Source organism: Saccostrea echinata, unplaced genomic scaffold (assembly GCF_033153115.1).
Source record: "Saccostrea echinata isolate AGI-Se365-2 ecotype Australia unplaced genomic scaffold, CSIRO_AGI_Sech_v1 ptg000025l, whole genome shotgun sequence".
NCBI classification, from domain to species: Eukaryota; Metazoa; Mollusca; class Bivalvia; order Ostreida; family Ostreidae; genus Saccostrea; species Saccostrea echinata.
In genome coordinates this window covers 13,003,292-13,016,636 of record NW_026889774.1, presented here as the reverse complement: position 1 = coordinate 13,016,636, position 13,345 = coordinate 13,003,292, and the positions used below count along the sequence as shown (strand labels likewise).

Genomic DNA, 13,345 nt, shown 5'->3' with positions numbered 1-13,345 from the left:
GATTAAATATGGTTGTAAATGGTGTTCTGTGGTATTTTATACTGGCTAAGGATCCTTGAATTAAGAGAATTGGGGTTCTAGACTACTTGCATAGTTGACACAAAGGTTCCTGTGGATATCTTGTACCATTCTATTTATTACTAAATTATATTTTTTAACAGGATTATTCAACTGTTCTGATCAAATGGATTTTAGAGGACTGGGAAGAATATATAAAGGACTTTGTAGTACATGTACAAGATTAGGGGGAAATGATTGGGGGTGTAGTCTCATTAGGATGATTTTTGTTTTATACTATTTTAATTCATTAGAAAGATAGATTTGCCTGTTACTTAGTGTTTTGAATGATCTAATATTGGGGGGGGGGGGGTGCAGATTTTTAATCAAAATACCTCATATCTCTACGTTGCCTTTTAGGTTTAGCACAGTCTGGATCCTGGGGATGCTTTGACGAGTTTAACAGAATTGAATTGCCTGTCTTATCTGTAGCTGCTCAACAGATCTACATTGTTCTGAATGCCAAGAAGGACAGGAAAAAGGAGTTCATATTCACTGATGGGGATGTAGTTGAACTCAATCAAGAATTTGGAATTTTCCTTACCATGGTCAGTTTATCTTCATGGTTATAGAAAATCGTTTCATAAAAGAATTGCATAAAAAAAATTACTTGTTTTATTCAAAATAGTACTTATATTACAGAATCCTGGGTATGCAGGACGTCAAGAATTACCAGAAAACTTGAAAGTTCAGTTCCGTACAGTGGCCATGATGGTTCCAGACCGTCAGATTATTATGAGGGTTAAACTTGCTAGTTGTGGATTTTTGGAAAATGTTCTTTTGGCACAGAAATTCTACACTCTCTACAAATTATGTGAAGAACAGTTGTCGAAACAAGTGAGTGCACAATATATTAAGGCTTTTGAAAGACCAGTTATGTAAGGTTTATTATCAGTTGTTACATGTAGGTATGCAAATACATTAATTGGAATTGTTTCAAATGCTGCATCATGATGCATCTAACTTAAATTTTCCAATTTTAAAAAAAAATTTTGGAGTGGATCCTTTCTCATGCATATATGCATGAACTTGACACAACTTGCATGGAAATTGTACGAATGGATGCATATAATCAAACTTGCCTCAGATGCCTCATCTTAAACTTTTTCTAAAGTTTTTGACCAGACCAGCTGCCAGTAGCCCTTTTCACAAAAATCTTAAGATTTTGACTTAAGAATCTCTTACAACAAATCTTAAGATCTTTTCACAAATGCATTTGTAGCAGATTGAACTTAAGATTTAACTTACGAAAAGAATGAAAAGTTTGCAACACTTCATTGTTAGCAAAATAAACACGATGGGCGATCAATTGTGAAGCAGGACAGTTTGAAATCTGATGTCACATTCACAAGTCTGACATAAAAGTAGGTCATAAGTAAATCCCAAGGCCAAAAAAATTAATCAATAGTTTCTCAGGCACCGTCGCATCAGGTCAAACACTGTCGCATTGATCAATTTTATTGACATGTTGAAAAGGGAAATAATTCAATTTTCTATTTTTCCAAGTTGAAAAAGAAAATTGAGTTATTCCCCTTTTAATAAATGCTAATAGATGTTTTTATTAGATAAACAATACATTTCTTGTTGATACAGTATTTTATTAATTGACTTTGTTTGGAATAACATTATTTAAAGTTGAATACATATTTGAATTAATGTAAGAGAACAAAAAAACTATGAATCTATTAATATCATCATTTTGTTGAATGACTGACACGAAAAAAAGGTATAACACCTGCTTCAAAAAAAAAAAAAAAAAAAAAGAACCTGCCTGCCACATTGAATTTTGAAATTTTTGGCCTGAGAAACTATTAATTATTTTTCATGGCCTAAGAGAAACTGTCATTGTATATATTTTGCAGACTATTCCCTATACTTTTCAACAATAAAATTTTTGATTAAGCAATATTCTATTTTTATATAAATATTTTAAAGTTTACTTAAGAATTGGCTCTATAATACTTCAGAATAAGAGTCCCTGTAAAGTTGCAACAAATTTTCTTTTCTTCTCTTCTAAAAAATATCGTAAGAACTTGTGAAAAGGAACAAAATCATACCGTATATACTCGCCTATAAGTCGGATTTTTGGGAGTTAAGCTTTGGTCCAAAACTCTATGTCCGACTTATAGGCAAGTTATAAAAAGACTGGTATTTTAGAAGGTCAACCCCTTTAATATAAGCTTCAAAAATACAACCGACTTATAGGCGGACCGACTTATAGGCGAGTATATACGGTAAGTTTTCTCTTACAATGAAACAGGCTACAGGTGATTATAAGCCTTACCTGATCAAACTTACAAGGATGATGAATCTGGTTATACGTGCTTACTGTATGTACTAGAATTACTCCACCTGCTACATCCACAGGCACCTGAAATTTTTTGATTCTGAAATTTTGATTAGTAACATTGTTAGCTCACCTGATCTGAAAGCTCAAGTGAGCTTTTCTGTACACCTGCTGTTCGTCTGTCTGTCCGTCCATCCGTCTGTCCGTCCATCTGTAAACTTCACATTTTCAATTTCTTCTCAAGAACCACCGGGCCAAATTTAACCAAAGTTAGTACAAAGAATCCTTGGGTAAAGGGGAGTTTAAATTGTTAAAATAAAGGGCCAAGCCCGTTTACAAGGGGAGATAATCAAGAAAAGACAAAAATAGGGTGGGGTCATTAAAAAATCTTCTTCTCAAGAACCACTGGGCCAGAAAAGCTGAAACTTATTTGGAAGCATCCTGGGGTGGTGTAAATTTTAAATTGTTCAAATCATGACCCCCTGGGGGTAGGGTGGGGCCACAGTAAGGAATCAATGTTTTACATTGAAATATGTAGAAAAAATCTTCCTCTCAAGAACCACAGGGTCAGAATAGCTGAAACTTATTTGGAAGTATCCTGGGGAAGTGTAGATTCTAAATTGTTAAAATCATGACCCCTGGGGGTAGGGTGGGTTCACAATAAGGAATCAAAATTTTACATTGAGATATAATTGAAAAATCTTTCAAAATTTTCTTCTCAAGAACCACTGGGCCAGAAAAGCTGAAACTTATTTGGAAGCTTTCTGGGGAAGTGTAGATTCTAAATTGTTCAAATCATAGGTGGGGCCACAATACATATTACAAGGGAGAAAATATGGCAGTACCAAAGTTACTCACGGTGTTGTCCATCTGCCTCTTGTTGAATATGAAATTTCCAATCTACTCCTGCAATTTAAGTTAAAATTGTTTCAAGAATGTACAGCTTAAATAGCTTCAATCTTTAAAAATAAAGATAGAAAGTATATGTTCTTGTACACTTTTAGGTTCACTATGACTTCGGATTGAGGAATATATTGTCTGTATTGAGGACTTTAGGAGCCAACAAGAGAGCTAGACCAAATGACACAGAAAATACAATTGTGATGAGAGTTTTAAGAGACATGAATTTATCAAAATTGGTAATTTTTATTTTAAGCTATTCAAACAAAAATTAGAAATTTAATAAAGGTCATAGAATTCTTGGAAAAAAAGGGGGGGGGGGGATAAATGAAAAAAAAAGGAAATATAACAGTGATGGGGAAGGACCTGGTGCCAAATGAAGTGCATTTGGCCTATTTGGGGTCATCTTTAAATCCCCCTTTTTTTTGTAGAATTATACCTGTGGCAGAAAGATCTTTTAAAAAATACAGATTCAACTGAATTTCTTAATTAATCTAAGAGATTGTATATCTAATAACAAGACCTTAACCACAATCTCTCTGGTGGTATGCCAGGACAAAGTCGAAATAAAATGAAGTATCGCATGTTTATATTAAGTAATTTAGCAAGGTTAATCAAGATCCATTGTATTCTTAAGTTAGCTATAATTTGATCACTTCCAATGCAGGATTTACTGATTTACGTAGAGTTATGTATATTTTGTGCCTTTTCCAATAGGTTGATGAGGATGAGCCATTGTTCATGAGCTTGATAGCAGATCTGTTTCCAGGAATTGTGCTAGACAGTGCAACATATGCAGAGTTGCAAGTGGCTATTGCTAAACAAGTAGATGATGCTGTGCTCATAAATCATCCATCATGGAATCTCAAACTTGTACAGGTCAGTATTATCATTTGGCCTACAACCCAATCCAGTATTACGGTAAAACTGTGTTATTAGGAAGTAGAAATTTGGTTCCTTATAGCTGAGATTCCTTATATCTCTATAAAGAACATAATACAGAGTTTCCTATGGAATTTTTTTAAAAAAAATCCTTGTAAATGAGATTTTCTTACAAACGAGTTCTTTTTAACTGACTTTTACTGCATGTAGAGATTTTATGTACGTAGGAAAATATTGTTTAAGGGGAAGACATTAGTATTCTTCATTCATCTGGACAAAATTTTGGTTACCAAATATTTCTGATACACTTCACTGCCTATCATACCTTTTAGCTCACCTGAGCTGAAAGTGAGCTTTTCTGATCATATTTTGTCTGACGTTCATTATAATTCCTCGCACATTAAAGAATTTCAAATGACTTTGGTATAGGATTATTACATTTCCTGGTCATTAGAAATCTTTATGGTAAGTTTAGCTTCTTTTTTGCCTGTATGATAAGTTAATGGGCACATGAATTGTGATAGTGATCAATTTCTAAATAAAGCATTAGTCTAGGTAAATTGTTTCAGTTGTTTTCATTATTTTGTAGCTCTATGAAACACAAAGAGTAAGGCATGGAATGATGACACTTGGACCAAGTGGTGCAGGCAAAACTTGCTGCATCCATGTCTTGATGAAAGCTATGACTGATTGTGGAGCTCCTCACAGAGAAATGAGAATGAATCCAAAAGCTATTACAGCACCACAGATGTTTGGTAGACTGGATGTAGCAACAAATGATTGGACAGATGGCATCTTTTCTACCTTATGGAGGAGAACACTAAAAGCCAAAAAAGGTTAACTGAAATAATCTCACTAATTCAATTACTGCACCACAAGAGATTTAATATGTAAGTGGGCTTGACTTTGAAAATACACTGAAATCTTCAAATATCAACTTTTTTTTTTAGTAATTGAAAATAATATAGACTGTTTAAAATTGCCATACTTTGGCTGCTTCCAATTATTATGGTGAAAATATGCATATGTACCAGTTGATCCCAGAAATGCAAAGTGCTCTGGGATGAACCCAGCATGCACATACCAAATTTATGCTCTAAAATTGTGCTTAGACCAATTTACAATCAGATTTGATATTCCTATCATGTTCCAAGCAAGTAAACAAATTACCAATACTGCACTGTCTAAACTTTAGCTTGTGTACTCCATCAAAGTTGAAAATGCATGGTGTGAAGTGCTTCTTTTTACCTTTGTGAGCATGTGATGTAACTTAGCGATTAATCAATTGTTGCTGATAATCGATAGTCCATCATCTAAGGCTTACAGCTATGACCAGAAAGTAGAAATATCATGATAATTGTTTAAGAAGGAAGTTAATAAATTTGCAGATAATAATTATATTACTTCTGTATTAGTTGCCCTGCTACTGTATGTACCCCCATAAAGAATAGCAGGGAATGGTAGCTTGATTGAGGAAACATCAATATATAGACCTCTTAAATTAAAATAAAAATTAACAACAATAATATGCTTTATGGTGTGACCGTTTGGGCGAGTGCAGATTCATGCAGCTATAGTTACACTTGCAACTTTGATCCAGGATCCAGCTCTTTAAACTTAAACTGCATGAGACACATTCTAAACTGTGACATCACATGACATCGTATGTAAGTTGCATGTCTGTAACAGAGTCTAAATAGGCCAAGGCATATTGTAATGAAAGACATTACTGAGTAGATGCAACTGTTTTGTTTCTTTTAAGCTCCCTGCATTAATTAAATCTTTATGAAACTGAGGGACTGTTATATTCACCATTAGGCCTTCCACCTGGAATCCTGGTAGCGAAGGAATTCTGGGAAGGTTGCACAGGAAAATTTGCCTGACATTTCATTCTGAATTTCCTCTGTTCTTACGTGTTAGTCTATTGAGCTCACTTCACACTGCTCGCTATCATCATGATTATAGAGGTATAGTAAGTAGGAAGGAAGATCTCAGCCACCTTCCAAAAATGGTCTTGTTTGCTTTCCATCCCCTATTTGGTCTTATGAAGACCCCCTCCTTTCCTAAATCTGTGATGTTTCATCCACTTATTTCATTTTAAATTTATTTGAATTTTTTAAAAAAAGTCTTGATTTTTATGTGTTAATTAATGATATCTGAATTTTACTGATTTTAAACGGCTTTTTAAGGTAAGATAAGAAAGATAATTCTGACTGGGATTAGTATCTACCGTTCCTTTTAAAAATCATCAAGTTAAAAGACAATTTAATTCTGTCAAATTTTGCACTACAGGCATGCTGATATTGTTTTCATTTTATATGAGCAATCAAGGGGATGATATTTAAATTTTAATTGATGACTTTATAGGATAATGAAATAGTTTATATTTTTTTAGGAGAAAACATATGGATTGTGCTAGATGGCCCGGTTGATGCAATTTGGATTGAGAATTTGAATTCTGTTCTTGATGACAATAAGACTCTCACCCTGGCAAATGGTGACCGTATTCCAATGTCGCCAGCCTGTAAGGTAGTATTTGAAGTCCACAACATTGACAATGCCTCACCAGCTACTGTATCTAGAAATGGTATGGTGTACATGAGTTCATCAGCACTGGATTGGAGACCAATATTACAGGTACGCAAAAATAAATTACTGCTTGTTCAAATTCTGAGCTACAGGTCCAACCATTGAAACTATGATTTATGGCAACATGTTTTATTCCTATTTCTCATACAGTATGCATTCCCACACCTAGATCATAGTTTACATCAAGTAAATTAACAAGTAAATTAATAACATACTATTTTACTCCTACTTGTGTAACTTTATTTACCTTTCAATGCATGGTTCCAAATAGTCTTGAAATGTCAATTTCTACTCCACTACTGAACGAAAAAAGGGACATAACTCTATTTGTATTTGGGTTTACGTATACTGGAACTGTTTAGACATAAACAAAGTATGATTATCTACACTTTGTCATGTGATATAATTTTAGTCAGTCAGAGAGTGATACAGGAGAAAATTTGTGCACATGATCAAGAAAGTATTTCGACATATGATCAATCAAGAAATAATACATTCTTTTTTTATCACCTTGAAGTTATACATTACATAAAGTGTGTATTCACTTGCATCTTCATGATTTACTGCTTAAAAAATAAGGATTTTGCATGCATAAGTAAAATGTTCATATTCTATGTTTTGGATTTTTAGACAATTCTGTAACAATGAAAGCTCATTCAATAAAAAAAAAAAAAAGAAGGAGCAAGTTACATATTAAATGATTTTGTTTATTGAAGGGTTGGCTGTTAAAGAGAAATTCCCAAGAAAGTGAGCTTCTGTTGACCCTTTTTGACAAAATATTTGATGATTTGTACACCTATGTCAATACAAATTTGTTGCCCAAAATGGAGACACTGCAATGCAACCAAATTATGCAGGTAAAATTTAAATCAGTTTAAATGATTTTAAGAACTACTGCATCATAGAATTGTCAAGCATAAAAGTTGTTGAGCTTAGTACTACATACCGGCCTTAAAATTGAATGTCTTTATTTTAAGGCTTGCAATGTACTTGAGGGTTTGATTCCTAAGAAAGATGACAAAGGCACTCTTCCTGCATTCCATCTTGAAAAACTTTTCCTATTTTCTCTGATGTGGAGTTTGGGTGCATTGTTGGAGTTGGATGATCGTGCCAAAATGGAGGAATTTATGTCTAAACATGAGAGTGCATTGGAATTACCTACTGTGAAAGAGGGAGAGACCATCTTTGAATATGTTGTAGATGATCATGGTATTGTTAAAACTAAATACACAATCAGTGCCAACAACTTACATTATTTTAAAGTGTTCTAAGGTGGATATTACTGGTGACAATAGAGTCAAGTTGTGCGGGCAAAACTTATCCTATAAAATTGTTTCCTAATAAATATAAATCAGAGATCTTAACATTTCCAATGTTTTACTGAGCAATCCAAAAAAAATAATTGAAGTTGGACCACTCGATGAGATGTTGAACTGCTTTAAAGATTTTTGTGTCACCTGCAGAGCAGAGCGACACTTAGGGGTAACTTTACCAAGTATCTGTCTAGCTCTGTGTCCTTCTGTCACGCCTTACATCTCGAGAACTGTAAGAGGTTTGGATTTGATATTTTGCACATAAATTGCTTGGCACTAAGAGGTATGGATTTGATATTTTGCACATGTATTGCCTGACACTATGGTTTTTGTAAATTATCATGGTTACTAACCTTGTGACCCTTGACCTGGACAATTAACCTATACTTTTCAGAATAATTCATAGTGCTGATATACAGCATATTTTTGACATTTAAGAGGTATATTATAAGTCTTTGCTATTTAGCATGTGCACTGTTTGTCATAAAATAATATGAAAAATACTAGTGTCACAATCCACTTGACCTTTGACCTACTTTGCAACATACATCCTTGACAGTTTAATTCTACTTTTGTCTTTTGAATTTTGAGAGGCAGGGTTTTGTTAATTAGCATTTATACATATTCATGATCTCATGATACTGTACTTTGAAACTGACCACACAAACTTGCAGTACCAACCAGACCCAGCCTGACACCCAGGCAGTCCCAGAAAGCAGTCCCTCCAGGGACTGCTCTAGAAAGCAAACCTAGCAGTCCCCAGGACTGCTTTGTTCACTCAAGCGTGAAAAAGGTTCTGAGTGACATGATAGCCCCACTCCTTGTGTGTTCCAATTTTGCAAATTCCGTTGTAGTTTTGTTTATTTACAGCAGGGAGGTTATTGAAATAAAAAATTAAAAAAGGATTTCTTATAAAATTTTATCAAGTAGGGATAGTTACTGAAGAAAAATGGGATTTTATCAGTGTTTGAAACTCACTGCAAAATTAGCCAGACATGAAGTGCTGACTGCTAGTAAAAGTTGCCAGCCCTGCCAAAGATCTACTAACTCGAGAAAATAATTGTCTTTCTTAAAGAACTATATGCGGTATACGAGGGGTGATCAAAAAGTTCGCGAACTATCTCTATATTTACAAATCCACAATTCAGATCAGAAAATTTGGCACACATATAGTCATACACATGTTCTATAAATAACAGATGTTAAATAATGTTTTATTCCGTGTTTGTGACGTCACAATGTGAAAATGACGTCAATATGCAGGTCATTTGTGACAAAAAATGGTTGACCCAGTTGTACTCGAGCAACAAACGGCTGTAAAGTTTAACTTATATTTTTAAAATTCCTTTGCAGTAGAATATGATAATTTGTTCAAGGTTTATGAAGACAACTTTAGGACTTACCAGAAGTTCAATCATTAACTGGATTGATTGTTTAAGTAAAGACAGGGAGATGGTTAAAAATAATGTTTGTTCTGTTGCCCAGCAAAAGCAAGCCAGGGAAAAGATGTGTCCTTAGTTGAGCAATTTTTTATGAAACATCGTCAAGTTACAATTAGAAAAATGGTTGAATATCTTAACAATAATATAGTTATTAAATCCCTAAAATATCGTTTACTTTAGACTTTAAACATATGAGATATGATAAAAAGAAGGCGCCCATACTTTATCCACATTGGATAAACGACGCTCCCGAGACAGAGGACTCTGGTTGTGATGGGTCACCATACTAATTGTGGGAAAGGATATCCTTCTCCACCCATCCTATTGCTGAGATTTGGTCATTTCTGACAGATGAACTGTTCTTATTATAAAAAATAGCTTGCATGGTACGAAATATAAGACTCGGAAAAATCTTAAAGCTTCTCTGAACAGACTGCTACGGAGCATGTCACGTGACTGCCTGGATCACGTAATTCACGCATGGGCAGAACAATGGCAGATGTGCATTAAAATTGGAGAGGACTATTTCAAAAAATAATAAACACTGAAACTTCATTTTATTTCTTTTAAGGAAGTAATTCAATTAGTTTGCGAACTTTTTGATCACCCCTCATATGCACATTTTTGCCCCCACGAGTCATATTTTGAAAATTTCTTGAAATGTGCTGAATTGTATATATTGTGTGAGAAATCTAAATTAACAAAAAATATTATAGTTTCAAAGTAGATTATTGGCAACTTTTGTTTCTATGACGTCACAAACTAATCGGATTTTGTGTTATTTTTCAGAAAAAGGAAAAAATGGACAAAATTTGTTCAATTTTTACTATAAAATTTATAGAGCGCAGGCCTGCTCAAGAACAATATTTCCATATTTCATTGATATTATCATTCTACACATTATATCAAAATATTGAAATGGAGCAGACCTGCGCTCGGTGACATTTACTCAAAATATTGCCGTAATATACACTTTTTTTCCGTATAAATCATGGAAATTTTGAATTTACGTCATCTTTCTGACGTCATATCTAACATATGGCGTCATGGCTTATGAAAATATTCAGTGCTTTGAAGTCTGCAGATACTCCCCTGTTTTAGAACATAATTATATATTTCTCCGTCAAAGTTTGATTTTGGGGGCAAATATTGCTCATTACCGAATATAGTCCTTTGTTTTTAACGATTATTTGACTTGAACCGGGTCACCATAACTTCAAACCAGAATCTATAGACTGATGAATTCTTCCTCTTTGCTACTGATACTATTAGTAGATATGAAAGAAATTTATCAAATGTATGAATTTTTATTATCGAAAATTTTAACATGTCCAGCCGGGCGTCAATACATGCAAATTTATTTGCCCGCTGCAAAATTTGTGCGTCTCGGGCGGTCGGGCGCACAGTTATTTCAAACACTGATTTTATGTACATGCATGTGTGAACCGCCATCCTTGGAAGCACAAAGAACACCAAAGGTCTTAAGGGATGTAAATTTACACCATTACAGTCAAGAATTAATCAGAAAAATTACTTTATAAGTTTCTTTTGCAGTTTTAAAAATATGGAAGTTAGGAAATGATTTTTTTTCTCCCGTGAATTTTACATAAATACAGGTGTTTGAAACAAAAGTATTTTAATTAATTAATGCTGTTAAATTCTATACTCAAAGTTTGCTTTAGCATTATTTTAACTTGTCAACACAGTTATGGAATTTTTCTTGTTTGAAAAAGACGTACCACGCTAAAAAAAAAAAAATCAATGCTATTTTGTACCGCCTTCAAAATAAAACCAAATAATTAAATGTCCATGAAATAAAATTATTCTACCACATTCTTCAGTCACATGAACAATGTGAATTTATTTATAAATTAATTTTCAATTTATAAACAAGTTATTAAAAAATACATTTACTAAAAATAAAAGTTTGAAAATATTGGGAAATGTGTCTGAATTTTTTATTATTTTTGTGTATGTTTGAGAAATAAGAAGGTATTGCCTTGCCGATTAATTCATAATTGTATACGTTGTATAAAAAGGTGTCAACACCTGAGGTTTCAATCACCTCTAGGCATGATAGGCAGAAATATCATGCATGTTATTGGGTATCGGTGTTACATATCATTGACCATGCTGGTCAACATTGACACTAATTTCAATCTTCATACTGCAAATACAGTGGACCTTCAGATATCCAGACGCCAGGTATCCGGACGCTTCAGTTTCCGGACGATTTTTAATGGGAACGAAAATTTTCAACGTTATTTTGTCTCGTTTAACCGGAATTCCGCGTTCCGTATCCGGACGGTCATTTTTCACCACAAAATGAATTTTTACGTTATATTTTGGTTCATTTATCCAGACGATTATTTTTCAACTGGTCTGTCAAGTCTGCTCAGATTACTTGATCTGGGTGTTAGTAATTGTTGTAAAAACACTGGTCTGGCTGTTTGTTTTAAAAGATGACCACCTGTGACCTGTTATCAATGGCTTGCGGCAAGGTTAATTGTAGTTCGATAGGTATGCATGAGACTCTCGCTTCACTAACATGGTTTTGATACGTATTAATTAAGGAAAATAATTTTTAAGTCTAGGATAATTTTTCGTAGTCGGCAAATATATTTCTTTTACTGTTAGAATACAGTCGTAACATGGGTTAATGTATTTATAGACATGACATCGGAGTTTTTATATGCACAGTATTTTGTGCGCAAAACGCATTCTATGATTTGATGACATTTATAAAATCACTTTCAGAATTACACAATCGTTAATACGATCTTGCATTGGATGATTACGATTAGCGTTCGTATACATACGCAGATTATGTTACATTTAGCATTGATAGGCGTTCATATTAAATAAGACTCTACCGACAGTACCGTACCGACATGGCTACTAGGAGAAGTTGATTCATTAGACACTGGGAAGTAGAAATAATTAATGTGACCATATAAACACGTTTTTTTCCCAATGACAGATGTACTTTTTTATTTATTTAAACAAGTATTGAATGGTACTAACTTATATAAAAGTATTTAAACAATAAAACGTATTGATATAAAGCAACATTCTTTACGATTGAAAATGGTATGAAAGGCCATCTAACTAAAATCAGCGCAATTCAGGTATCCGGACGCTTCACATATCCGGACAAATTGACTGGGAACCAAAGCGTCCGGATAAATGAGGTTCCACTGTATCCTTGTTGCAATAAATATGGTATAAATTTATTTCTGGAATATTTAATATTGAACATCATCTAAGGTATTCACTCATGTGATTTACATGTAAACGCTTGTAGAATAAAACACTTAAAATTAGTGGAATTGTTTAAATTTCTATTACATAAAGATTCTAACAATAATTAAATCAGCAAGTCGCTGAAAATAATCATGACCAGAATATACTAGTCGACAAAATTGAATAAAGAATTTTTCACAAGCTCCAACACGAAAAATATGGGAATCGGCCTATAGCTCTATATATCACATGATTTTATTTAGCTATATTTCTGGCAGAAAAATGAGCCAAAAAATATACAGATCCCAATATCAATCACAAGAAATAAATAAATTGATTTAATTTGTTGTTTAATATATACCAATAATTTTTGATAAATTAAGCGTTCCTTCAATAATTTTCATTGTTTATATATTTATATGCATGCATGCATACTGTGATTTTGCTTACAATTCAGAAATAATTAAATGTCGCAGAAGAATTGTGAATATTTGATGTAACATGTATATGTACATGCATTAAAATCATTTTTCTACTCAGAAAAGAAGTGCATCATTAATTTCAACTGCCTTTATATAATGGTGTCAGTGTTTATTGATAATCTCAGTTCTGAGAAAGCTCCGTGAATTAAA

The 13,345-nt window shown here is 33.4% G+C and overlaps 1 protein-coding gene across 1 annotated transcript in view; it reads left to right on the top strand.

Annotated features, from left to right (window-relative positions):
- LOC133192042 (dynein axonemal heavy chain 8-like) overlaps positions 1 to 13,345 on the top strand; it is a 229,870-nt gene that overhangs the window by 129,095 nt on the left and 87,430 nt on the right. The window contains exons 41-48 of the mRNA XM_061327885.1: positions 418 to 605; positions 700 to 894; positions 3,349 to 3,483; positions 3,962 to 4,123; positions 4,716 to 4,962; positions 6,522 to 6,763; positions 7,432 to 7,572; positions 7,693 to 7,924. Coding sequence (XP_061183869.1) covers positions 418 to 605; positions 700 to 894; positions 3,349 to 3,483; positions 3,962 to 4,123; positions 4,716 to 4,962; positions 6,522 to 6,763; positions 7,432 to 7,572; positions 7,693 to 7,924 — 1,542 coding nt within the window. The remainder of the gene's footprint in view (positions 1 to 417; positions 606 to 699; positions 895 to 3,348; positions 3,484 to 3,961; positions 4,124 to 4,715; positions 4,963 to 6,521; positions 6,764 to 7,431; positions 7,573 to 7,692; positions 7,925 to 13,345) is intronic.